This window comes from Fistularia commersonii, chromosome 29, assembly GCF_037954325.1.
Source record: "Fistularia commersonii isolate RoL2024-O1a breed Wild chromosome 29, RoL_Fcom_v1.0, whole genome shotgun sequence".
Taxonomy (NCBI): Eukaryota; Metazoa; Chordata; class Actinopteri; order Syngnathiformes; family Fistulariidae; genus Fistularia; species Fistularia commersonii.
Genome location: NC_141312.1, coordinates 2345437 through 2370812, shown reverse-complemented (window position 1 = coordinate 2370812; position 25376 = coordinate 2345437). Strand labels below are relative to the sequence as shown.

The window sequence follows — 25376 nt, the reverse complement described above, 5'->3', positions numbered from 1 at the left end:
ATGACCTGTCACTCATCGCTCGGTCGGGAGATCCGGTGCAGTGGTCTCGTCTAATTAAAACCGGGTTTCCCTTCTTTAAAAAAATAGTCATAGCCAGGCATTAACGTTTTATAATTTATTTTACTTTAAAATGGCCCGTTTAACGGCCTGCCGGCTGCCTGACACCAACCGCCGTCGTCCGCGGGTCGGATAGTGCGCAGACCGGAGCACCTGGCTAGCTAACGTTACGCAGCTGTTGGTAACCAAAGCTAGCTATACCCGTTAGCTTGGATAGCTAGCGGGTCGAACCGTTGACACATGATACTGACGCCGGCTGCGCAGTTGGACGGCGTGTAGAAACCGCAAGTGGACCAACGGAACAAAAAGTGAAAATGGAGAAGGACGAGGCGGACCGGCTGATAGAAAAGGCGAAGCTGTGTCTGCGGTCTGGACGGAAAGAGCGGGCGCTGCAGCTCCTCTACGAAGCCCAGAACGTTTACCCGAGCACCCGGGCCAGAGGTAACGTTAGCCGGCGCACATTCTGCAGCGGCGGACGGTGAAGTCCCACAAATCGTCGTCAGATCGCAGGATCGATGAGAAAACGTTTATTACCATTTGAGAACAGATGCTACCGAGGAGGTGTTTATCTTTGAACCCCGGGGCTGCACGCCTTCCCCGGGCTCCCTCCCCCTCCCACTTCCAGGACCCGGCAGATTATCAGGACACGATTGTGTTTCTCTCCAGCTGCTTGCCCTTAACAGACAGCAACCCCAATAATAGCTGCAAAATTACACAGTCAGATAAGTATATAAATACATGAGTTCATGCAGTCAAAAACCTGGAGATGTTAATGACCCTTTAAATTACTGTTTTCCTGGCCAGGTGAAGTTGTCTCGGCATAGTCAGGCTTTCCACAATGATTAAATATAAATATAAACCATTTAATATTTCATTACAATTAAAATACCTCCTTTTGATTTCTTCTTCCCATGCGAAGTTTAAATATCCGATAATGTAGATCTGAGAGCTGCAACCTCTTGTTGATTTTTGCAATGTTCTTGAAATATGCATTAATAATAAAGGTGATATTTCTGATGAACCGTACCCACCTCTGCAGAAGGCAGTGTGCAAAATAATTGCATGCAAACTTAAAAAAAATACAAAGAAAATAAATACAAAGATGAAATATTGTTTAAAAGTCAAGTTTTATACCTCATTAAAAGTCATCTCAAAATGTTCTAGAGCGCAGTGAAAATGGGTGTGTTTTTTTTGTTTTTTTTAAATCCCCCTGACATATCTAAACTGTCTCGACTTACTTAGAATTATATCAAAATACATTTTTCCATTAATTCATTTGAATGCCCTTTTTTTGGAGTGTACATGTAGTGTTGTGCAGAATCTCAAATATATCTAATAATGTCACACACCTGGGAAGAACCGTGGGTTGATGAGAATTGTGATTTGTAATTCCACTCAATAGATCAGTGCTTAACCCTATGAATTTAGGTGCGAGGGAAATTAGCCAAAAAGGCATGGGAATAAATAAGTAAAATATGTTTTAACCTTTACAAATCATTGGGTCATTTAAACGCTCCAGTGCCTCTGTAATTATCATTCAGCACTTTGATATATACATTTTGCACAAGGCCTGCAAGCACTGGCTCCCACATACCGCCGTATAGGTGGATGAAACAAGAGACACATGAAAGGAAATAGTTTCTGTGTGTGTGTGTGTGTGTGTGTGTGTGTGTGTGTGTGTGTGTGTGTGTGTGTGTGTGTGTGCGCGTGTGCGCGTGTGTGTGTGTGGGGAGGCGGTCGGTCCAAATTCCTCCATAACGCCCCACAAGGACTCGGAATGAATAATTCACCCAGGCTCCACAGTGTTTTCCACCAGCATCAACAATTGATGAGGAAGAATGTGTTTTATTCCTCCAGCACAGATTCGGCTGCTTGCAGGGGAAGGGAAAGTTTGTTTGTCCGTGATGCACCAGGCGCGCACGTGTCGCCCTTCTTTAGATTTATTTCGCGGTCATTTTGATAATCTCCTACTGACACACCTCCGGTGTCCGAGCACTCGTCTGACCGCGGCCTCTTTTTATGCAGTCCTGATAGACGCCATAATGCAGGAAGGATGCGGCGCCGCTCCGGAGGCGAACCACGTCCCCCCGCCGGCGGGCTGGAGAGACGAGGACATCCGAAACAACGAGAGCAGTCACTCGTGCGGGGAGGATAAGAAGAGCTACACCGAGGACCAGCGGCAGGGCGTCCTGAGGTGCACGCCGCAGATATTCTTTCCCTGTGCTTTCCCGCAGGTGCAGGCCGGAAAGAAAAGCGCTGCAAAATGTTATTTTTGCATGATTTCAGGAGACAAATAATCTGACGGGGGATGCATTAACTTCTGACCTTGAATGATAACCAAACCCTTCCAGTGGGAAATGTGCACCGCAGCGCTTCGGCATCACCGCGCTGATATATTAGAAATCAAGTCAGCTTTTCTAAGCATATGTTGTAAATTGGCCTGATTGTCCAACACTGTATCATCGGAACACCGACGTGATTTTGTGGCAAAGCCGAAAGGATATCTGGTGGACGTGTCAGCGAGCGGTAACAGAGCCGATCAGAAGCTCCTAGCTCTTATTTGTGGACAAGCTGTGCAAACATTCACCCGATACTCTTTTCTTTTGCAGAATAAAGAACTGCAAAGACTTCTACGAGATCCTCGGCGTCCCCAAAAGCGCCAGCGATGACGAGTTGAAGAAGGCCTACAGGAAGTTGGCCCTCAAGTTCCACCCGGACAAGAACTTCGCACCGGGAGCCACCGACGCGTTCAAAGGTACCAGTTTAATGTGGAGTTTTATTTGTAGCCTAGATCTGTTAAAAGAACTTAAAACTCTCACAGGATCGTAATCCCCACTTTACATCCCACGGAGTCTGTGAGCGTAATCTCCTAATCAGCAGAGGCACCGGCGCCGTGTTAACGCTTCAAGCCGATTCATCCTTTTTTCTTTAGTTTTAATTCAGCGCTTAGATGAGATGTATTTCCTCTCGTGAAAGGGGAGGGTCGGAGTCTTCTGTCCGGGTTGAGCTGAGTGAGCTGCCGGCCTTCGTTTCTGGAGTGCGACTCAATTTCCTTTTTGCAACAGCAAAAGGGGTGAACCGGAACATTCCTATTATGTCATAATCAGAAGCGTTTTAATAGAATATAGATGAGAAATTCATTTCCCCTTTAGCGTTATAAAGCTGATCAGGTATGACCCTTGAGCTGGGCGGCCAGGGAGCCGAATTCTGCATCCCTGTGTTTCAGGACGGGATTGTTGAAGCCAAATTTTTCAAGAGAGCAATGACCCAAATCTTATTCAACATTTAAACGAAACCTTGAGCCCGAAGTAGCGCGAGGATGGTTTGGGATTCCTTGTCACGCACCTAAAAAAAAAAAACAAGACAAAATCTCTCCTCAGTAAAGCTGAGTTTAATTACCGCGTCGGTTGCAAAAGGGCCGCCTGAACAGAGGGATGAACCGTGACCCGTGTGGACGGCACAGATGTGTCCACGCCGCAGCTGCAGCCACGGGGCGCTCATGTGTTGTCGAGTAAATAACAAATTGGCGCTCAGCCGCACGTAGACCCAGTCGGTGAGTGGATTGTAGCGCGCCACGCTGGCCTCGACGGACACTGAGCATCTCCTCTCCTCTCTTCTCCCGGTAGCCATTGGAAACGCTTACGCGGTGCTGAGCAACCCGGAGAAGAGGCAGCAGTACGACCAGTACGGAGATCAGTCGGCGGCGGCCGGCGCGTCCCAGCACGCCACCCACAGCCACCACAGGCACTATCGCAGCTTCCACAGGGACTTCGAGGCCGACATTTCGCCAGAGGAGCTCTTCAACATCTTCTTCGGGGGGAGGTTTCCCACAGGTGCCGGACCAGGATGGATGTGTGTGTGCGTGTGTGTGAGAGATAGACACTTCTGTTGCAGGCGAGATATTTGAAAAAAAACAAAAAAAAAAACAAGGTTTATTCTCCCGAAGCCAGAATTTTAAGTGCCGTGTGCCTGAAGAGGCACTTTTTCAAGGTCCGACCCTGCAGCGGGACTTTTAAGTGGATAAGACTGAAGGTCTTTAGCCGCGGAAAAGCACTTCAGATGCTCGAGAGGGCTTCGGAGGACCCGGGAGAACAGAGAACATTCCTAGGAAGGGAAAATGCGGGCAGGTAGTCGGCGCCCGCTCTGATGGTGAAAGTTAAAGGCCGAATGGGCCCGGCGGCGAGGAGTCCCGCCAGCCGGCGCGGGGCTTTGTGGGGGAACGGTAAGCGCCGTTGTTGAGCTCGCCCATTGTTACGGCGCCGCTCTCGCCCTCGCTCTTTGTGCTATTTCCACTACCACGCTTTTTTCCAGCTTGTTAAAATGTCAAACGTAAGGTTTCCGTCCCGCTCTTTTATTTCTTTACCTTGAGTATTTTTTTTTTTCCAAACGCTGCAGTAGGCCCTGGGTTTGAAGCACACGCAGCACTTCCTGGGTTGAACGGAAAAAGATGTGATTTTAAGTGAGAAAGTGGTTACATATTACCAAGACTTGAGCGCCGCGGTCCGAGAGCAGCGATCAAAGTGCCTCTGTCTCCTCAGGAAACATCCACGTGTACACCAACCAGGGGGCCTCCTACTCGCAGTTCTACCAGCCTCGGCGCCGACGTGCTTATGAGAGACGCGAGGAGGCGGCGGAGGAAAACCAAAGTCAAGTCAGTGACTCACAAACCAGAAAACCGATCCCACATCAGACGCGGCGTTATTCATTTACGCGCATCCCCGCCGACGACCACCCGTGTTTTTATTGAACTCGGCCGTCCTGTAACGGATTGATGTGGCGCCGCTAATCCGCCGTCCCCGTGGCCGGACGTGCGGCGGTTCTGCTCCGCGGAGCCGGCAGGACGGCCCTATAATCACTGCGGCCCTCATACGACCTAATCCAGGGGTGTCAAACTCATTTTGGTCCGGGGGCCACATACGGCTTCATTTGATGTCAAGCGGGCCGGACCGGTAAAATCATAGCGTCATTACCTAGAACTAACAAATCATCCTTTGTTTTAGTGCAAAGGAGAACGGGTAAATTATAAAAATCTTTATATGTAATGAACTGTTTCTTTAACGAAAACATGACAAACAACCTGAGATTCATTAAGAAAAGTAAGTGCAATTTCGAAAACACTACGCCTCAGTTCTGTCTGCTTGTTGTTGTATTTTCCGCCATGGCGAGTCTCATCGCCACACCGAAACTTCCCGCATCCACACCGAGCATACAGGTTTCTTAGTAACATCAATGAACAAATAAGAAGCGGCCCGTTTTTCTTGGAAAACCCAACACTTCATATCCACTTTTCTCTGTTTCGACAACCACATCTTGCCAATGAGGGTGTCGGGCCAACGGAAAAGCAGGTTCGTTTCTAACAAATAAGTAAAAATGCAATTTACAGACCCGGAAGCCGCATTGCTGCCATCTGCTGTAAGTTCTGAGTAAAATGGCGTTGTGCCGTGTTGCTAACACTAAAACAAAGACCCCCTAGCAGACATTATAGGAACTGCATTTGTATTTTAAAAAAGTAGTTCATGATTTTTATGTATTTTTTTCTCGGGCCGGATCGGATCTCCTTGCAGGCCGGCGACGGCCCGCGAGCCGTAGGTTTGACACCCCTGATCTAATCTGTGCCGATGTTCATCTTCCCACAGAACACCTTCACCGCCCTCCTGCAGCTCCTCCCCGTGCTGGTGCTGATCCTCATATCAGTGTTTACCCAGATGATGGCCACCAACCCGCCCTACAGCCTCTTCTACAAACCGTGAGTCTTCGCCGGCCGCCGAGCTCCGGGCGATGCGCCGCGCACGTTCTGACGGCGCTGCGGTTTGGTGTTCAGGGCCATGGGCCTGGTGGTATCCAGGGAAACGCAGCACATGGGCGTGCCCTACTACGTGGACAAGAGCTTCGAGAAGGAGTACCGCGGCACCGCCTTGGAGGAGCTGGAGAAAACAATCGAGAGCGACTATATCGAACACTTGCAGAGCAGCTGCTGGAAGGAGAAACAGCAAAGTAAGGAGAAGTCTGTTTTGGCTGCGGGAAAGTGGAATAGTTTTTGTAGCTTTGCATCTGTTCGGTGTTGATAGTGCTAAACGTCGCGGTCCGCCATATTTTAAGGCTGAAGAGTAGATCGGCCTGTCATGCAATTCCTCAGAATTTTTATTATGAGTATTCAAAGAGCAAGTAAAGGAGGCCGTCTTTAGGCTGGATTAAAAAAACAAAAAACAAACCCACAAGATCAATGTGTTTTTAGCCCAATTAAGTGACTTCTTTGTGAATTTGAACAGACGGTTAGCAGAGAAAACACCCCAAGGCGCCAAAAGAGTCTCGATTCATTCCAAGAGGAAACGGGCAAAGCGCCGGTTGAACGTTTGCATCCTTCCCGACACCTGCTTTCCTTTTCCAGAGTCGGACCTGGCGAACCTGGGCCAGCTGTACCGGGACGAGCGGCTGAAGCAGAAGGCCGAGTCCATGCGCCTGGACAGCTGCGAGAAGCTGCACCGTCTGCTGGGGCGTCAGAGAGGCAAATGAGGACGCCGTCCTTTCGCCGACCCGTCTAGACGTTCGCCGAAATGCATTCTCCCCGGTCGTGTCATTTACCCGAAAGAAGGTGGGCACGGCGGCGCCGGACATCAACGTGCCTTCTCTCCTTGGATCAGAACGCAGGTCGGTCGCCGAAACCTGGAGCGAAACGCGCGAAACCCACCGGCGGCGCGGGGGCCGTGGACAAGCCTCTTTCAGACTCTCTCACGGGAACGACAAGACACACACACACACACACACACACACACACACACACACACACTCTCGACCTGTTCCTTTCATGTTGTATTTATTTCCTTCCGTGTTTCGTGTCCTCGCTGAAAACTCAAGATGGATTTATTTATTAGTCAACAGACCGAATGACGCTCCCCTGTAGGACCTCCTGTAGTTGAGTGACTCACAGAGAGCTCTGGTCTCCGACAGCGTCTGGACTGTGAAAGTGTATTTATGGTCTGGACGAACTAAAAGGGGCTCCGAACATCAACGCCGCCACGGAAGAGGCGAGTTGACCCGCAGCTCCTGCGGCAGAAGGAGCCGCACTGGAAAAAGGGATTTCACAAAGCGCCCCCCCCCCCCCCCTTTTTTTTTTTTGGTCAATTTTTTTCTTGCGTGTTCGCCTTGCCAAAAGAGTTCTCGAGTCGCCCCCCCAGATCGCATTCAGCGTGTTTTGGCCCGGCGTGCCGCTGGCAGGGAGTCCATTCGCACCAAACAGGACCTTTGCAGGTTTCCAGGTAATGGGGAAAATTAGGTTGTGAGACGAGACGGAGGTCCTCTCTCACCGAAGTCTGCCGGGGAAATCATCCCCGTTTTTCTATGTTTTGTAAATTGATCCGAAGGATTTTTTTTTTTTTTTTTTAAATCGTAAAAATGATGGACCTTCTTTTGAAACTGAAAACAAGGGTTTTGACTTTTTTTGCCACGTGAAGGTCAAACTTCAGCACCTTTGAGCGGTGCAGAAGACACTGACTCAGCCCTCCGTAGGGGACTTGGAATCCGCTCCGCGTGGATTCCCGTCGCCCTGCACTCGGACTGCCAGCCTGCCTTAGCCGTTTTCCAGCCTGTGACGTGTCACCCCTCCTCCCCCCCCGAGCACTTTTAATTTATTATTCAACCTTGTGTTCGATATTGTTACCGTTGCATGCACCCCAGAGGAGTGTTTTCGTTTGCTGCATTACTCTCTGTCGCCGACAAATCTTTGCCCAATATCGTTACACAGGAAATGTGAATTACTTTGACTGTCGGGGGTTTCATGTTTCTCACGAACCTGCATCCACCGCGATGGAAACCACGTCGGGTTTTTAGCTTCGCCTCCGAAGCGCAGGGTTTCATCTCAAGCCAAAACTGCGAGAGAATTAAAAGATGTAACCACAACGATGTTTGGCTTTTGTTTTGATTGGTGTGGTTTCATGTCGAGTCTGTCGAAGAAATGTCTGAAAAATCACCTGTAAAGCATCTTCCCTTTTGTTTCCCCCCTCATGCTAGTTAGCTTAGCATAAAAACATCCCACACCCCAGACTTGGATTGTTCACGTGATGAATGCGCAGGTCGCAACATAGTCATTTAAAATTAGTTTTTCGTGCATCATTAAAGTCAAGCTACCCCCTTGCACGAGTTCCCATTAAATTCACTATGCTAAGCTAACTAGCTGCTGTCCACCTAACTTCCCTCGATCTCATGTCAAATGGCAGAATGTCACAAATGTGGGCTCGACCCAGGAGAGGTTTTTTTTTCCTCGCACACATCCAGCGAGAAACATCAGATACTGTTGCATTTATGTTTTGGTGCATGGCAGTAACATCTGGGTCTTCACAACCACGTTCAGAGAATCACCTGACCTTCTCCTCCGCGTCCTCCTCTCTCACGCCACCTAACTTCCTGTCCTCCTTCCATCCACCCATAAATCTCCAACCTCAGCATCCTACCCAGATATTCACCATCTCCCTTCTCCTCAAGTCCAAACCTTCTCAGTCTGACTTTATCTCCAGAATATCGGACACGCGCCTGAAAGGACTCATTCTGGTTCCTGGCTCCCAAGGAGAATCTTCACATCTCCATCCCAATTACAGGTGTCTTCACCTCCTCTCCGCACTTTCCATTTCTCTGGACTGTGGAGCCTCCACCTTCTTTATCTCTCCCTCTCACTTGGGTGCCTCTCATTCACACACACGTATTCGGTCTAAAATAATGTCAAAAGATCTGTTGTCAGGGTTTCTGCGGGTCATTAAGGCATTAAAAGTCATTAAATAGATTCAGCAAAAATTAAGGCCTTAAATGGCATTAAAAATTGCAAGTCTTGAGGCATGAGAAATTTAAATTCACTTGATGGGGTAAAAAAATTCCAATTATTTTGATTAGGCTACATAAACATTTGATAGTTTTGATTGGAATAGTGCAATGATTGACAAGTGGAACCCTTTATTTGGCTATTGCTTAAGGCCAGTATTCTGACAGCGCACAAAGATACACCAGAATTGAAGCAAAAGGGAAACAAAAATAAAATTAACAAACTAAAATGCATTGATAATCATACACAAATTTAAAACCATGTAATTCTTGAATTCCGTCGTCACTCAGGTGGTGATTGAACTTATCAATAGTTTTTATCAGCAGTTGGACATGGCATTAAAAGAGCATTTGAAAATGTTAAACCGGATCTGCCAACACCTGCAGAAACCCTGGTTATTGTCAGTAAGTTACATATTGGATAGAGAACACAAATAAATGAACTAATATTTCACACTTTTATTTCATTTTTTTAATTAAATGCAGTTATTTGCTGCATTTAGAGGCTTTTTACAAGCATTTAAACAAGAACTGAAAACAACGCCACTGATACGACCCCGAGATGTAGATTTAATGAAGACACACTATTAAATGTATTTTTCCTCATTTTCTAATACTTACCCGCCTGTTTTTGTTTTGACTGCTAAGAAATCCAGGCTGTTTATTTATTGACAGGTGATTTTAGGCAAAGCTGATTCACTAACCACCTTCCTGTCCTTTTGAGACCAATGTAAATATGCTCAATTCAAAAATAAGTCATTACAAGCCCCAGCTCTATTTAAAATTCCACATTACCGTTTTATAGTAAATATATATATATTTTCTAATGGATGCTGTCACGATGAAATCATGAATATACGTTTTTAAACCTGGGCAGCTCCAGACAGGCCGCACTCCGCACACAGAGCTCTGACTGGACGGCTTTTCAAGAATTCAAGTGCAAGCGCTGAGGAGGAGATTTTTATAAAGTTTTATTTTTTTTCTAACATTTAAATTCCACAAAACTAATAATTAAATTAACAGTCAGAATACACAGCCAAGTATCGATTCACACACACTGGAAGTAGCCTAGATGAACTCAACCCACACAAATGATACAGTCATATTGAGAAATTATTTAAAGAGTTAAAATAAGAAAATTTAAGAAAATGAATAAACAACGAAAAGGTTAATTTGATTATTAGTGATTCCCCCGTTGATTGATTGATTGATTGATTGATTGATTGATTTTTGGGGCTCAGACTATCAGAAGTTCTAGCTTAATCAGACTCTTTGGCCTCTGGTTTTATATATCAAGATATTGACACGGTGTACTTTTTGAAACCCGACGGCTCTAATCCAGAGTTTGACCGGACTCCCTCCTCCGGGATTAATTTTAGCCCCCGAGCAACTCATCATTTACACAACCTGATGTTATTCAGTGCCGGCTAAGAGTGATCTGCAGATACGTCTATGAAAGCTTTGACCTAGTCTTCTCCAAATGCCCTTTTGTAATCTGGGGATTACACGTAATCCATTTCTGTATGGCTGTCTCGCAAGATCAGAGCTTCTCCACGTTAAGACTTTACCATTTACTAAAAGAGTGCAAGAGGAGGCTCCGACTCCCACGTCGGGCAGAGTCGAGACTCTGCGGCGGACGAGTTCAGTCTATTTAACTTTTAACATCGTTTTCACCTCCGCTCAAAGACGTCGACATTATTTTCCTAGCGCCGCTTCACTTCTTCATCTTGAGGTCGGCTTCTATGGCACAGCGGCGCCCTCTGGTGCCTCCGTCCTACAAGCAGAGACAGAAACTTAAGACACTTCAAACTTCTCCAGATGTGCAGGAGCTGCGTTTTTCCCCATTAAACATTAGCATCGCGCAGAACCAAATATTTCGGAACACCGCGCATTTCCAAACCGTTCAGTTTGACGCGGCGTGTGAATAACTTGCTTACATCTCAAATATAAGTTGTTTTTTTTGTTTGTCTGTTTTAGCATCCGAAAGGTGGCGAGGATTTGTTTTTACCGTCGGGTGGACGCGTGTACTTACAAAGAGAGACAGCAGAAAGGCGGGAGAGGACATGGAGACGGTGTCCTGTGAGGGGAGACGGTGCGGGTTACAAATTTCGGAGAAATCGGAGAGGAAGACGCGACATTCGGGAAAGTCCTCGTGCACGTCGAACAGAAAATTACATGTAGTGGTGTATTGTAGAGTCGTGAATACATGCACGGTATTCCGTAATCCTGCAACCTTTAAATGAGCCCTGCCTTCCGTTCCCACCTCGCTGTGAAGACTTAGCAGCAACACTTGGAACTTTAAAATCTTTTTTTTTTTTTTTTTTTTTGTCAAAAGTCCATTATTGCAGTGCGACATGAAGTGCGTGAAAGGGATATTCATGTACGGCCACCGGAGGAGGTGAAGCGGTGTCGCTTAATTATCAAATTTCAAAGTGAGCCGGTTCGTTGAGCGCGAGTTTCGATTCACGCCACACACTTAAATCCCTGCATAAATAATGCAACTTTGACAAAAAGTGATTTTTAATTATATTTAATCTCAAGCCTTCCACAACTCTGCCGGTTCACTTTACGTATAGTCTTGGATATTAATGTGAAGACTTTAACTCTGCTTTATTATTACATTACTGCCTACCATTTTCCAAAGCTGACATAAATGCATCGGGCAGACTTTTAGTCATCCGGTCAGCACGTCTTGGTTTGTAACTCTCGACGGTGCTCAGAATACCGTTAACCGTATGGTTACGGATTCAAAAATAGTTTTGCGCTTCCCGCAAGAATCACGTGTCTTGTCTGGAGTCTGAATTGTTTGTGCAAAAAAAAAAAAAAAAGAAAAAAAACAAGCGCGATGTGTGATTTGAGAGGCGGAAACGTGACGGGTGCGATAAATCTGCTGACTCGTGAATTCTACAGGCGAACTTCCTTTGCACTCTGCGAATACCGTCTCCTTGGGATGAGCAAAAGTGTCGTGTTGAGCTTTGGAAAATGGCCAGAAGTCTAGTTTTGTGTCACGTTCTTCTACCTTTACGTCAGCCTGTTGTCTCACCCTTGTCTCTTCTTCTGTACTCTTTGCTTTTGTCAAAATTCTAGAGAAGCACCTTGTCAGTTGAGTCCTGTCTGCGCGTGCTCTCACGGCCCCTCAGGCTCTTGGCGCTGATACCAGCCTCTGATGTCTCCATGATGAGCTGGGTCGCTAGAAACTGCTGGATCTGCTCCAGGACGTCGCGCTGCATCTCCAGGGCCATGTGGTACACGTCGTGGTCCAGGCTGTTGTACATGACGGCGTTCTGAAACATCAGCATGATGTCCCTCTGGAATTCGGCCGTGGTCCGGATCAAACCGGTCTCGATGTTCTTCTTGATGGTGGCCAGGTCCATGGGTCTGCGGATCACAACGCGCCCATGATCGCTTTCTTGGAAATCGGCGCTGGATTTAAAGAGCTATTTGCGATACAGATTTTCCTCTCTCGATGAATCGGTCGCTCTTTGAAACGTTCTCGTGAAAATGTTCTTGCCGCGGAGCATTTCCCACATAAAGCTGTAAGACGTTCCGCACAAACCAGCGGAGTCCATGTTGATTTAACTTCACCGTGATGGACGACGGACATTAGAGAACATCTAATTCAAAAGGCGTGAAAAATGCATCATACCGGCCAAATCTGATGTATTGGTGGAAGGCCGATACCAGACAGCTCGCACTGACTTGGCTCTTAATGTTCCTGTAATAATGTATTTTTACCTTGTAAAGGCGGCGTTCCAAATCTGGGTCATAAATCAAGTAGAAATGCCGGCATCCCTCCCATAACAGTAGCTTACCTGTGAACAATACTGTGATATCCAGGTGCGATGTCGTCCGTCACCGGCTGCAGGAAGACGTTGGCGTATCTACGGCAGATTGATCGGGGGAAGAACGTTAAAAGGAGGTCTGGACATCTTTGTCCGTTATTAGACATCACCAAGTATCGCCGATGAGATGGAAAGGGTCAGATGAAAATGCAGTCGGAATTGCGCTGGTACGTTCTGACCTGTGATTGGCCGCCGCGCGCCACACCAGCATAATGGCTTTCTTCCAGATCTTGTGAGCCTGCAGGGCTTCCAGGTCCTCGCTGCACACAGAGCTGCACGGCACACGCATGTGGGAACGAGAGGGGAGATTTCGCGCCGCATCAAAGGGAAGCCACGAGGAGGAGCTCCATCTGATCTGCGGCCGAGGAACGTCCGCGGAGCTCCGGCGCGGCAAAACGAAAAAGATCATTAGCGACATCAATAGCATCGGAAGGACCTACTTCCCCACCATCTCACGATTCACAAGATATCCTTGCAGTGTGTGTGTGTGTGTGTGTGTGTTTTCACTAACAACTGTGACGAGGCGGGGCTGCTGGGGATGGAGTCTGCGGTGGTGTGCAGCTGCAGCGAGGAGGAAGCGGTGTGGAGGCTGTATCCGTCCTCGCTCTCGCTGGCCGCCGGCTCCAGCTCCGTCTCCCCCTCCGGCTCGGAGAAGAATCCCTCCACCCCGTCCCCGTCTTCTTCTCCGCACTCCTCCTGCCTGCCGACCTCGCCGTCTTTAGTCCCTGAGGCGTCGTCTCTCATCCCGTCGTCCTTCCTCATCTCCTGTGAAGACACGGGGATACCAGAGAGATTGGAATCCGGCCTCAAAGTACGGGAATACTGTGGAGGTGCGCGTGCTGAATGCGGTGCTGTGAGCACCATCTTCCCTCAGTCCTTGGCGGACGTTCTACCTTTGGTTGCCTTTCTGTCAGAGGGCTATCTTCTAACACTGAGTCTGCTGAGATAGATAAATAATGAGATGCAAATGTTATGCAGGAGAAATCGCATGCGGGCGAATTGTCGCGAGGCAAACGAATGCTGGCGTAGATGGGTTGCCCCTACCTCCGTTGGGTTTATGCGGTCTTTGCCGCGCTAACTCCTCGCCGTCGCGCTTTAAAGAAACGCCCGACGACATTTGGCTTTTCCGATGCGCCGCCTCTCCGGTCTCTCTCGTGGCCTCCGGCTGAGTTTGCAGAGGGCCTCCGCCGTGGCAGTGCTCCAAGCTTCTCGATAACGTAGCGGGAGGGAGGCTCCTCAGTTCCGCTGGGAGCGCGGCGAGGCGGTTATCTTGACTCCTGCACAGCGCGGGGATCGGAGCCGAGGTCACACCTTGAACTTCCAAGATATCCGCCTTTCCCGTCAGACCACCGCGAAGGCCCGGGGACCGCGGAACCCCCGCCGGCAATGCGGGATGGGAGTCCTCTGGTTGGAAAGGTCCGGGCTCCCAGGCGCCGGACAGAGGGTGGCCGTTCTCTTCACACAAGGACAGAGCAGCCTCCACCGCAGCAGCGTCCAAAGCCTCTGCGCTCTCGTCTGCCTATCGAGCCACAAACGAAGACCTGTTTTTATTTGTTCTGCAACGCGAACGTTCATCGTCTCGGCTCGTCGAAAACGTGACGTACCTTGTCCTCGATGATGGCGATGATATCGCCCACTGTCTTCAGGTCCAGCTCATCTCCCATGTAGGAGACGTTGACGTCCTCCTCGCCGAGCTCCGACACTTTGACCCCAGCGGACGGAGGCTGGCATCCGACGGGCGTCGACGGCACCGCCACATCCACCTCTGCACACGGACAAGGGATGTTTACACAAAAATGAGGTCGTTTTGACATTTTTACAGCATAAAATCAAGATGGTTTGAGGACATCCCTTAAGAGTTCTATCCAAATAATACAAATCTCGATTTGATTTATTAATATACACAATACCATCACAGCTTGTATTTCAGCAACACTTGCAGAACAATATGTTGAAATATATGATCTGACCAAAAGTGTATCAGGCGTTTTTCTTTGTCCTGAAAATGATCATAATCAATTCAACTGTGTGGATGGGGCGCTAACAGGAGGTCGCACAAACGTTTAAAATGAGCAGACCTCTGCATGCTGAGGCAGTAGATTTCACGGGAACTGGAGTGGCAGCGGAGAGAGGAGTGCCGGAGGTAGAATCTGTACCGACCATGAAGCCGAGCTGGGCAGAAAACTGGCTGGGACCCGCCTCGAGGAGACGGGACAGCATCGGTGCGCCTGAGAGGTGAGAACCACAAAATAAACACATTCACAAACAGAGAAAGGTAGAAGCTTGATAGTGCTGCAGGGAAAACCTATTCAGATTATTTAATGGCCCTTTTCTTGATGGTTTTCCACAGTGTACACCTATATTGAGGCAAATTTTAATTCATTTTGGAATCCTCATTTCCTGTTTGCGAAAGGCAAGACACCGGCTGCGCCGATTTAAAAATTAAATGGGTTTAAATGTGAGTTCTGAATAAAACTATGTCTGAGCACCTGTTGCCTGAGAGAGAGGTTGACAAGGCGGCGCCAGCTGCAAGTCGTGTGCTCCTGTTATGTTGCCGCCAGGACCGTCACCCTCCCCAATCTGTTACGCAACAACACAAACACACACACACACACACACACACACACACACACACACACACACGTGTATTTTTTGTTTCAAGTTAGCTGTTTCTTACATGCTGGTTTTCAAAGGTCCAACCAGTTGATGTATTGCCTAAATCATTAATACACAGGACAAGACGGTTAAAAATCCAACAATATACCTGCCAAACATTTGTCAAATTTGGATTAAATCGTTGCTATTTTAAAGCCAGTCTCTTGAACATACCAATCTGGAAGTTGTGGCCAAGATGCTGCCTTTCTTCAGCAGCTCTGATAGGAGCGGGGATGGTGGTGGTGTCCCTTTCTGGGCCAGGAGCTTCTTCTGGTTGGGGTCGTCAAAAAGCGACATGTGGCTGATTTCGTCGTTGCCGGATCCACTCGACTCGGCAAACAACATCAGCCTGGCTGAGCCGGTAGCCTTAAGACAGACGGAGAGATCCATGTCAAGTAAAAACTGCCTTTCGAAGGATGTGATTTTGTATCGTTTTTTTTTTTTTTTAGATTTTTTTGAGCGATTTCGTGCTTTTCTGATTTTTACACCTCGTGATTTGACTTGAGACTCGCAAATCACTGCACAACAGATGTCCGCACTTACATTCCTCCAAACACTTAACAGATCAATACATTGTATGTAATACAATACTGACCCTTCCGTGTCCAAGTGTTTATTAGTATCAGGACAGACCTTAAACTCCTTTGAGCTTTGTGGTGCATATTCCAGCGTCAAGCATGCTTGTGTGTCAGCTGATGAGAACTCCTGTGTCGGGGAGATGCAGCCGGAGGACACACTCATGTTGACTCCGGGAATCCGCTTCGGTGTGTTCTTCGCTACCTGTCTGGCTGGAAGAGGGACGACATAGAGGTTCTTTCTTAGCAGTTTTTTTTAACTTGAATGCTACTTAGTAGACAAGATTCCTGTGTCCCAGTGACATGTGAAAATCCACAAATGGGAAAAAAAAATACCTTAAAGAAGACGACTGGCTTGGTGTTTGACTAATGCTGTAAATATCTGAAATCAACTGACTGAAACAGTTACCATGGCTACAGCATGTGCAAATACTGTATGTAGCATCAGTGTGTTGGCATGCTAATGGTAAATAATGGTTTTTAAATAGCACTTCTATGCCTCAAGCCTGTCACAATTTGCACAGTTTAATAATGAAAATTGTGATCAAACCCAATTTTACGGTCAGCATCCAAATGCTGGTCGTCATTTGTCAATACTTTGGGTTGATCACTGAGAACATCCGTCAGAATGAGAAATACCCCGACAAAATGAGTAAGAAGTTAATTTCAAATATACAAGAAATGACCTCAATTCAGATCAGCTGCCTTCAAATCCTTTACAAAAAGACGTCGCATACCCGACACAAAGTCTTATGCCTATGCAAATTTTGCAGTATATATTTAAATATAATACCAGGCCTTCCCTATAGGGATATTCATTCTTCCCATACAATCCAGCCCAAACCCCGAGCCGCAGACGTCCTGAATACGCCAGCAGTATCCAGTCAAACTACTGGGCGACAATAAAAATACACCCGAGAGAGAGAAATGCCAGCAAAGTTAAACTGAGCTTGACACACTAAAATCAATATTTCTTTTAAACGCCACCGTGCACAACCTAAAACCTTTTGATTCATGCCGTTCTGCCCGGTAAAAAGATGAACAAAACGTGAACGGCCCGTTCAAGAGACTTGTGCGAGTGGCAACTTTTCAAGTGCACGATTTACACAATTTACAGTAAACAGATAGAACAGCTTAGGAGCACGGGGTTATTGACAGGGCTTGGAGATGGGAGAAAGAAAAAACTATCGCAGTCTTCAAGAGCTCTTTTACAGAATTGGAATGGAGAACCACCTGCAGAATATAAAATGTAAATAATTCCAATCAGTATATCCTCAGAGTATTTTGGAAGTAATTAATTGCTCTTTTAGTCAAACGTATGAAATTGTAAAAAAAATGGAGGTTGAAAGTTGAAAACGAACAGCTCGATGAACAAATGCCAACAGGGACCAAGCTCAGGAAACTGAAACATAACGACCGACAAAATTTAGAATTAAGGCATATACCCTGATAAGCAGCATCTGTAGTCTTTCGTCTTGATTCTGCTTCCTCTTCTTCTGTTTTTGTCTTCCTGGGACACAAATCATTTTATTTAGCTTAACGTTAAGAGTGTCTTCTGTCTAAAGGTGATTGGGAGAGGTTGTTGTTTCTTACTGAAGAATCTCCTCCCATAACTCTTCCAGTTTGGAGTCCAGACGGCCTGCTTCGATCAGCTCCGACTCTCTCTTCAGTGCCCTGTAGTGTAAAAACAGCACTTTGCCAGCTGTTCGTATTCATACTGCCTAAAACGACGCACCCATGATTACGGAAAATGCGAAAGCCGCATACCTGTGCTTCTCTTGTGTTTCTTTGATCAGCTTCTTGAGCTCATCGATTCTCTCCGCCGTGAGTCTGCGCACGATCACGTCGCCCACCGTTTCCACCACTTCACCCTTTTCGCCACGCTTCCGTCTGCAGGTTACAAAAAAAACAACAACAACAACATAATAAAAACACTGCTGCTGCACAGACTGTTTAACTGTAGGTGTAAATGATGATCAAATACTAGAGTGTGCAAAGCAACTGTCACGTATATGCTCACTTTGGGGCATCAGTGGTTTCCAGGAGCTCAGAGTACTTGGATGCACAGTGCTAAGAGGAGAGAGAAGCGTTGTGTAAAAGCACTGAGCACAATGACGCAAAACCACTGCAAATGTCATCAGAGTTGTTGATATTCTGCAGCAGTGACTGTGTTGCCGTACCTTCTGAGAGAACCAGTCAGGGGGTCGCCCAGGTTCTGCAAAAGGCTTGATAGCTCGACTGACAGACACCCTGTCGGGGTGAAGACATTTGAAAGATAATCTGAGTCAAAACACTGATATACAGAAATTTGATTGGAATTACAATCCATTAGCTAGTTCTTCCTTCAGGTCTGGATTCTGGTCTAAATCCCTGGCCCCAAACAATCTTTTCCACTTCATTTTATTTATTTATTCATGTTTTTTTGTTTATCTCTATTACATTGTAAAGCATTTTTTGAGTGACCCCAAAAGCACTATACAAATCTGATGTTTTACTATATTATTACTCTTAATGAATTCTCCAAAATGTATGTCATCAATATGTACACTTTATTTTGCTATGTTTATTAGTACTTTTGTTGTTGTATGGCGTATAATTAGATTCAACTAGTTTATGTAGCAGTGACTTATTTCTTAATTTACATAATTTCATTGAATGAGGCATTTATAATGATTTGCTGTGTGATTGTATGAGAAACATATCGATTGTACATATATACTTAAATAAGAATGAGAATAATAATAACATAATGATGATACTACTGATAATAATTATTATTATTATTATTATAATAAAAGCAACATTAATTTTCTGTGTCTATATCATTGAAATTGGGCTGGAGAGAAATGTCATGGATAGAATGCTGGCTGTGATATGAACAATTGTAAGGACTGAAAAAAATCATTCATTTGTTCATTCATTGATTCACGCTGCCTCAGGAGAGCCCACAGCATCCTCAGAGATCCATCCCACCCCGGCCACCACCTACTCCCACTCTTGCCATCAAGGGGGCGGTTTTGGACAATCAAGGCAAAAACAAACCGCTTGGAAACAGTTTTTACCCCGGAGCCATCAGCGCACATTAAATTGGCACAACCGTGAACACTCGAACCTCACATATGATACAGTGAAATAAACCCTTTTTTTTCCACTTTTTTCTTTCTACATATTTATCTATTTATTCTTCTAGATTTTATTTATATTTTTTGTCTTCTCTAACCCAGAATTGCTGCTATTGTTGTATTGTTGTGCGGTGTCCTGCTTTTTAAGGTTGTTTGCATCTTTTTTTTTGATGCCACTGAACCCGAGAGTTGCTACCTCCAAATTTCATTGCACTCTGTGTAATGACGATAAAAGTCTTGAATCTCGAAAGTCATTCAAATAGTTGTGAAATAAGTACAAGAATTTTAAGTGAGTGAGCACATAAGCAAAAAAAGAAGAAAATTCCCAGGAAAGGTTCTGTCAAAAGAATGTTGTTATTATCACATTATAAGCCAAGTCTGGAGCTAGTAAGATCCATATCCATTATATGAGATCACAAATCAATGAGATTTGATGCAGATATGTTGCCCATCCCTCATGTTAAATCATGCTTTTGTTAGATTTGACATGTTTTAAGCCTGTGGCTATAAACCGGACGAAACACAAGGCACAACATTGTTGACAGCCGGGTCACCTGTTTTATTTCCAGCCTCAGATAACAGAGGATGTCTTGAATTATGAGGCTCGTACACACGACTGCAATCGATTTCTGCCAAGTCTAACCGTGTAGCAACGCCGTTGCCAAATTGCTTCCTACGATGAAACCGGTGACGCAGACTGTGTTACATCTCACACATAAATATTGTAAAAATGGAAAAAGATTCGGTACCAGTTCTGGTCTCCACTCTTCATGACAGATGTGGCTAAACACAGCTTCTCCCTCACTGACCATGGCTCTGGTGGTCCAATGACAAGCAGCTTGTGTTCTGCAGATGTTGGAAGGGTAGGAGGATGAAGGGGGATGGGGAGAAGAAGGATGTTCAAGACATTTTTTTTTTTTTCAACAAAGACTGCATACACTGCACGTTTAAGTATTTTCCTGCTGGAATTCCAGGCCTATGCATTTTGCATTAGTCTCTTTATTATCTGCATTGCAACAGATCACCCTGGCCAACAGCTGGTTGCCATCAGCATCGCGAAGGATCTCTTTTATTGTTGCAGGTAAACAGTAACCACCACAAATGTAAACAGAGCTGTCAACTAGTGATGACAGCCGTCCAAGACTTGCAGGATCCCCTGCAGGGGAGGCTGCCATGCACAAGTTGATAACCCCAAAACAGCAGGACGCACTCACCGCTAACGGATAGCATGCCGTGACCATTCCCATGCATCGTCGCTACTCACTTCCAACCCCGTTTGCCATCTTCCTGTCATCCCGACATCCCACGCATCTTGGTAGACACAAACCCAGTAGTTATTGACGCTACCGCGATCCGCAAAGGACGCCCGAAATGTAAAAACGCCGAGAAAGTAGACGGCGCCATCCGGACGGTTTACGTTACCTCTCTTAAACGTTAGCTTGCGCAAAGCATCACCGTCCTCCCGCCTTAGCTAGCGTTATTTCTAACTTAACGCATTAACTCGCCGGGTTGAACGCCAACACATTTGCTATAAAATGATTTTTATCCCCCTCTCTCTGTGTGAAAAGTGCTGTAAAAGAAAGAGAGAGAGACAAAAAAAATAAGCTCGGCGTTAACCCTGCCCTTTTAACCCGAAACGGCCAAAAGAAAGAAAAGAAAATTCTGGCTAACTGGTCCCGAACGTCACTTATGATTTTAACCTAGCTAGCTGCGCCCCGCTCGAACACGCCCACCGCCGGGCTGGTGATGGCACAACCCCGGCTCCCGTGAATACCCCCCTGCCCGGTGTAGTTAGCTCACTTTTTCCGTCACCCAAACACAAAAGTAACCCTTTAATATCACCAAACATCAAAAATGTGTTATTTCATCAGTTACTTCGCGGCCGAAACGAGGTGTTTTACGTAACCGCTGGCGTGAACGACACCGCCGCTACCCACTAGCCGATTTAATAGGTACACCTCAATGAAGGATCGTTACATAACAGCTTTTCTCCGTAAGTATTCTTATTTCTCCCCAATAAAGTGAATAAATAACTTGGTCGTGATGTGATGAAACGCCAACTTTTGTAATAAAGACAAAGAAAACGCGCTACATCGGATAAATAGAAAGTTTGGGAATAGGATCTGTAAAAAACGGATGAGGAAACTTAAGAGGTTCAAGACGGACCCCCGTATTCCACTCGCGTTTTTGTCAAGCATTTCCTTAGTAATTATCCATTTATTATTTTGTGTTCATTTTATGGGACATTATTATTATTATAATTATCATAATAATTATTGTTATTATTAACATTATTATTGTATTTTTTTAGCCATTATTACAGGTTGGGCTGTTATATGATGTGGAAATTGATACGGAAATCCAACAGTTTTCAGAAAAGTAGATAATTATTACTTCTTTATTTATGCTCACATCAATTTGATTGATTGCTGTGTTTCTATTTGGTTTCGCAAAGGGCAGTTTAATGTGTTTGATATTTTTTTTTAACCCTAATGCGTTGGAATATAACTAGCCCATTCTGATGACTAGCATATTCTTCAAATAGCACCACACACGCACACACACACACACACACACACACACACACACACACACAGACACACACACACACACAAATAAAATAAATTATTTGTTTAAGCTGGATCACCAAACACATGATTCATAACAAGGTTTATAAGAAGCCATGAATGTTTTGCTGGTACTAAGTAGATGCAGCTGCCAGACTGTGATTTAGCAGGCAGCATTCATTTATTCATTCATTCATTCATTCAATTAATCATTCATTCTCTGTATCACTCTCGTATACACATTTGGGTGTTTTAGGGTGTCCAGTGAACCTACTGGGTGTGTTTGGACTGTGGGAGGAACCCCACCCAGAGAGGGGGAGAACATGGAGACGCCACACAGAAAGGCCTCCTGCTGGAATCCAACCAGGAACCTTCTTGCTGTGAGTCAGAAGAAGTGCTAACCATGTAACCATGCATGCAACAATAAGTTTCTATCAGCAACAAATGGAAGGGTGTCTTCTTTCTCCATCCTTCATCCACCAACAAACTTCATGTACTCTTTTAACGACATCCACAAATCTCTCTGGTCTCCTCTAGACCTCCGGCCTGACATAGCCAACCTCATCATCCTTCTACCAAATTTACCAATAAAATCCTCTGCTTTCTTGATTTCCACTTCTTGTAGCTTCACCGCTCCCCTTGGGTTCCTCTCTGTCACACTATTCCGTATTCCGTCTCGCTGTGACTAACCTTCTTTCCTCTCCTTTCCAGAACATACCTCCACCTCTCTTGATTTTCCTCCGACGGCTCCCCGCTCTCACTGCAGATCACAATCATCTGCAAACATCGCGGTCCGTGAAGATTCCTGTCCCCGTGAGGATGAATATAATATAATTATATGAGTATGAATTGTAAAACTGACCCCTGGTGACACTGGCTAGTTTGGTGAATGTGTGGCGCTTTCCTCACATATGGCCCCGTAGCTTACGGAGAGAGAAACCAATTACCAAAGGGAAACAAATGTTAATGAGGCACCTGACATTTAGCTCCACGGCACGGACACTTTGCACCCCGCTGCTGTCTGCTCCGCGGGGGAGACCGCTAGCTTTGTGCTGCAGCGCGCATTGTACTGCAGCCTCCAGTGGCATTTCCCCTCTCCTATCCCCTATTCTATATATCAATATGCTGAATTACAGTTCAATAGCGCATCGCCTGTTTCGTGTTTTTATTGTTCATCCACGGAAATCAATTTGGATTGTATGACGCACCACTGGAAGTTCACCAAGTGCAGTGCTAAGACCCGCAGGACTCATTTCCACACACTAATTACAGTATATGCACACTGGGACCTTTGCGCTCACAACATTGTGTTGATACAAGGTAAGTTTGTCGTAAAAAAAACGAAATCCAAAAATCATTTTACCCCCCCCCATGCAACATCTGCGACGTTCCCGTTTGTTTTATGTGAAGTCGAGGAAATTCATTCAAACGCTCAGACTGTCAAACGTGACGTAATGAAGTTATCTCGAATTGAATTCCCCAAGAAGAAATTTAATTACACTCATGGAAAACAACCTTGCCTATCCTCTCGGGAGCTCCTTAGATGGTCTCATACGTTTTTTATGTTGCCGTCAGGTGTGAGGAAAAGCAGCTGTTCCTCCTCCATCTGTCTTTATTCAATGCAATATACTTATTTAAGGCACGCATTTCCATTTCGGAACGTTAACATCTCTCCGCATCTGTTGAAGGGAAACCGGAGACTCCAGAGACAAAGGTTCACGCCACATGTTGCCTTTAACAGCTGCAGAGAGCCAGTCCTGGGGGCAGAACCACGGCTAATTATTTGAAGGAGGGAACCTGTTGGAGCCTCGCTCCACATCTTTGTCATCAATGTCATTTCATGCAATACCGTACGCCGCCGAGGACAGACTTCAATCCAAGAGCCCATCGGGATCGCGGTGAGCGATGTGAATTTTTAGCTCTTAAACTATTATTGCAGGAATAGAACTTTTTTTTTTTTAATGGGATATCATGCCACTGTTTAGCTTTGTGTGTGCCTCAAGAGTATAAAAATTGTGCTCCATCGTGAAATTATTTGCACGTTCTGAGACGTTTAAAAATAATATCAAAACCATATTTTCTCATCGCCGCTCTTGCGTTCGCCTGCAAACTGTACTTAGCATTGTATTGCAATATGGCACGCGTATTCAACAGGAGGGAGATTGAATGTTAATGTTAAGGTTATTGGTGTATTTACATCCTCAGTAGGCGGATGTCTCCCCCCAGGGAAGCATCCCTTCCTCCCCCACCCTCCTCCTATGAGACCCTCCCTGTGTCACTTGCAGCTGAGACCCGGGCGGAGGAATTAACGAGCAAACTGAAACAGATAATATGTCAGAACATGTATTCTGTTGTGTTTTTTTTTTTTTTCCCACCCCGCTTCATTTCTTCACCCCCGATGCATTCGTATCTCAACACCGTAGCTGTTTTACGGCGGGCTAAGGTCAGCGCCGGGAGACGAGGATGTCTAACAACATGGCCAAGATCGCAGACGCTCGGAAGACGGTGGAGCAGCTGAAGCTGGAGGTCAACATAGAGAGGATGATGGTGAGTCTGTGCCTTGGAGAGAAACATCTAGTTTTTGAATATATGGGATTCATTCCCGACCCGGGCGGGACGTCTGTCGTGCACGCGTGAGGAAAAATGGTTACCAGAGCATAAAATGTTTCCTCCTGGGAAACAGGCGTGAAAGATTTATCACGTCGGCCTCAAAGTAGTTGCATCCCTTTCTGCTTCCGTGAAAAGGTGCCGTCAAAAGTTGCCTTCCGACTCCTCTGTTTTTTTTCTTCTGTGGAAGGCCATCCATTCCAACCCTCCCATCTCAGATCTTCTAAAGACTCCGGTCGTCTCCCACAAACTGGATACAAATGGGATTTCCTCAGCGGCGTCTCCATACTCTGCTGTATTCGGTACGAAAGCGACTTCTTTTTGTTGTCGTCTGAAGCCGAAGGGTCCTGATATCCCTTCTGCCTTCCCGCCTCAAAGTTAGCATGGAGACAAGATGATCGCAGGTCTTTCAATGATTTACTTTGGTTTTCAAGTCAAGACCCTTTTAGGACAGAGAGTAAATAAAATATTCCGAAACCTCAAAGGAGGAAGACGACCGCACAAAGGCACAACGGGGCAGGAATGCAACTCTCGGGTTGCCAGATACTGTAAAATAGCACAGCTGTCAACAACAGCTTGAAGAAGAAGAAGAAGAAGAAGAAGAAGAAGAAGAAGAAGAAGAAGAGGGACAGGAGGTCACGGCGCTGTGAGGGCACGTCGGAGACGAGATGAGATGGACTTCAACGATCCCGTGATTGGGAAATCGGTTAAGAGCGGAAGAAGGGGGTTTCTGTCGGAATCAAATAAGAGGGATCCTTCTCTCCTCTGAAATGTTTGCAGGTATCCAAAGCAGCAGCAGACCTGATGGCCTACTGCGAGGCCCACGCCAAGGAGGACCCCCTGATGACGCCGGTGCCTTCCTCCGAGAACCCATTCAGAGAGAAGAAACTGTTCTGCGTGATCATATGATCACACCGGACCGTCTTTTCGGATTGTTTTTTTTTTTTTTTTTCCTCCCCCCCCCCTTCTTTTTTCCATTTCAGTGGTGCTTGTAGCTCGCCGTTGCTTTCTCACGACTGATGTCACCCGAACAAATATCGGAATGTAAACACGGCGACAGCAATAAAAATAAATATGAAAAGCAGAGCGAAGGTGCAGCCTCTCCTTAAGCACACATTTGCTGTGGGGAACCTCAGTTTAACG

General features: G+C 46.0%; 3 protein-coding genes across 12 annotated transcripts; 2 read left to right on the top strand and 1 right to left on the bottom strand.

Annotated features, from left to right (window-relative positions):
* The first annotated feature begins 10 nt into the window (after positions 1-10).
* dnajc18 (DnaJ (Hsp40) homolog, subfamily C, member 18) lies at positions 11-7953 on the top strand. Its single transcript, XM_086177295.1, has 8 exons — positions 11-498; positions 2083-2251; positions 2667-2812; positions 3684-3890; positions 4596-4708; positions 5694-5803; positions 5879-6051; positions 6446-7953. Exons 1-8 carry the CDS (start codon positions 372-374, stop codon positions 6568-6570), a joined length of 1170 nt encoding a protein of 389 aa, XP_086033421.1. The 5' UTR covers positions 11-371; the 3' UTR covers positions 6571-7953.
* Positions 7954-9819: 1866 nt separating this feature from the next.
* On the bottom strand, positions 9820-20755 carry LOC147216628 (bromodomain-containing protein 8-like). Of its 10 annotated transcripts, none has more exons than XR_015109086.1 (21): positions 20482-20753; positions 20274-20370; positions 19809-19905; positions 18118-18187; positions 17958-18007; positions 17705-17827; positions 17531-17611; positions 17383-17447; positions 15996-16150; positions 15537-15728; positions 15197-15287; positions 14786-14935; positions 14312-14472; positions 13752-14226; positions 13601-13647; positions 13219-13472; positions 12887-13087; positions 12678-12746; positions 11909-12243; positions 10898-10942; positions 9820-10639 (listed from the first exon to the last, which is right to left on the bottom strand). XR_015109086.1 is itself a non-coding variant. In XM_086177365.1 (21 exons), the coding sequence occupies exons 2-21, from the start codon at positions 20308-20310 to the stop codon at positions 10580-10582; spliced, it is 2640 nt and encodes an 879-aa protein (XP_086033491.1). In that variant the 5' UTR covers positions 20311-20370; positions 20482-20754; the 3' UTR covers positions 9820-10579. The 10 variants fall into 10 exon arrangements, 9 of the variants coding, with proteins under 9 accessions (XP_086033491.1, XP_086033489.1, XP_086033490.1 ...); XM_086177365.1 differs by having other exon boundaries at positions 12027-12243; positions 20482-20754; XM_086177363.1 differs by having other exon boundaries at positions 11961-12243; positions 13601-13644.
* Positions 20756-20843: 88 nt separating this feature from the next.
* On the top strand, positions 20844-25222 carry gng8 (guanine nucleotide binding protein (G protein), gamma 8). Its single transcript, XM_086177371.1, has 5 exons — positions 20844-21052; positions 21883-22006; positions 23368-23524; positions 24050-24173; positions 25014-25222. Exons 4-5 carry the CDS (start codon positions 24090-24092, stop codon positions 25140-25142), a joined length of 213 nt encoding a protein of 70 aa, XP_086033497.1. The 5' UTR covers positions 20844-21052; positions 21883-22006; positions 23368-23524; positions 24050-24089; the 3' UTR covers positions 25143-25222.
* The last annotated feature ends 154 nt before the right edge of the window (positions 25223-25376 follow it).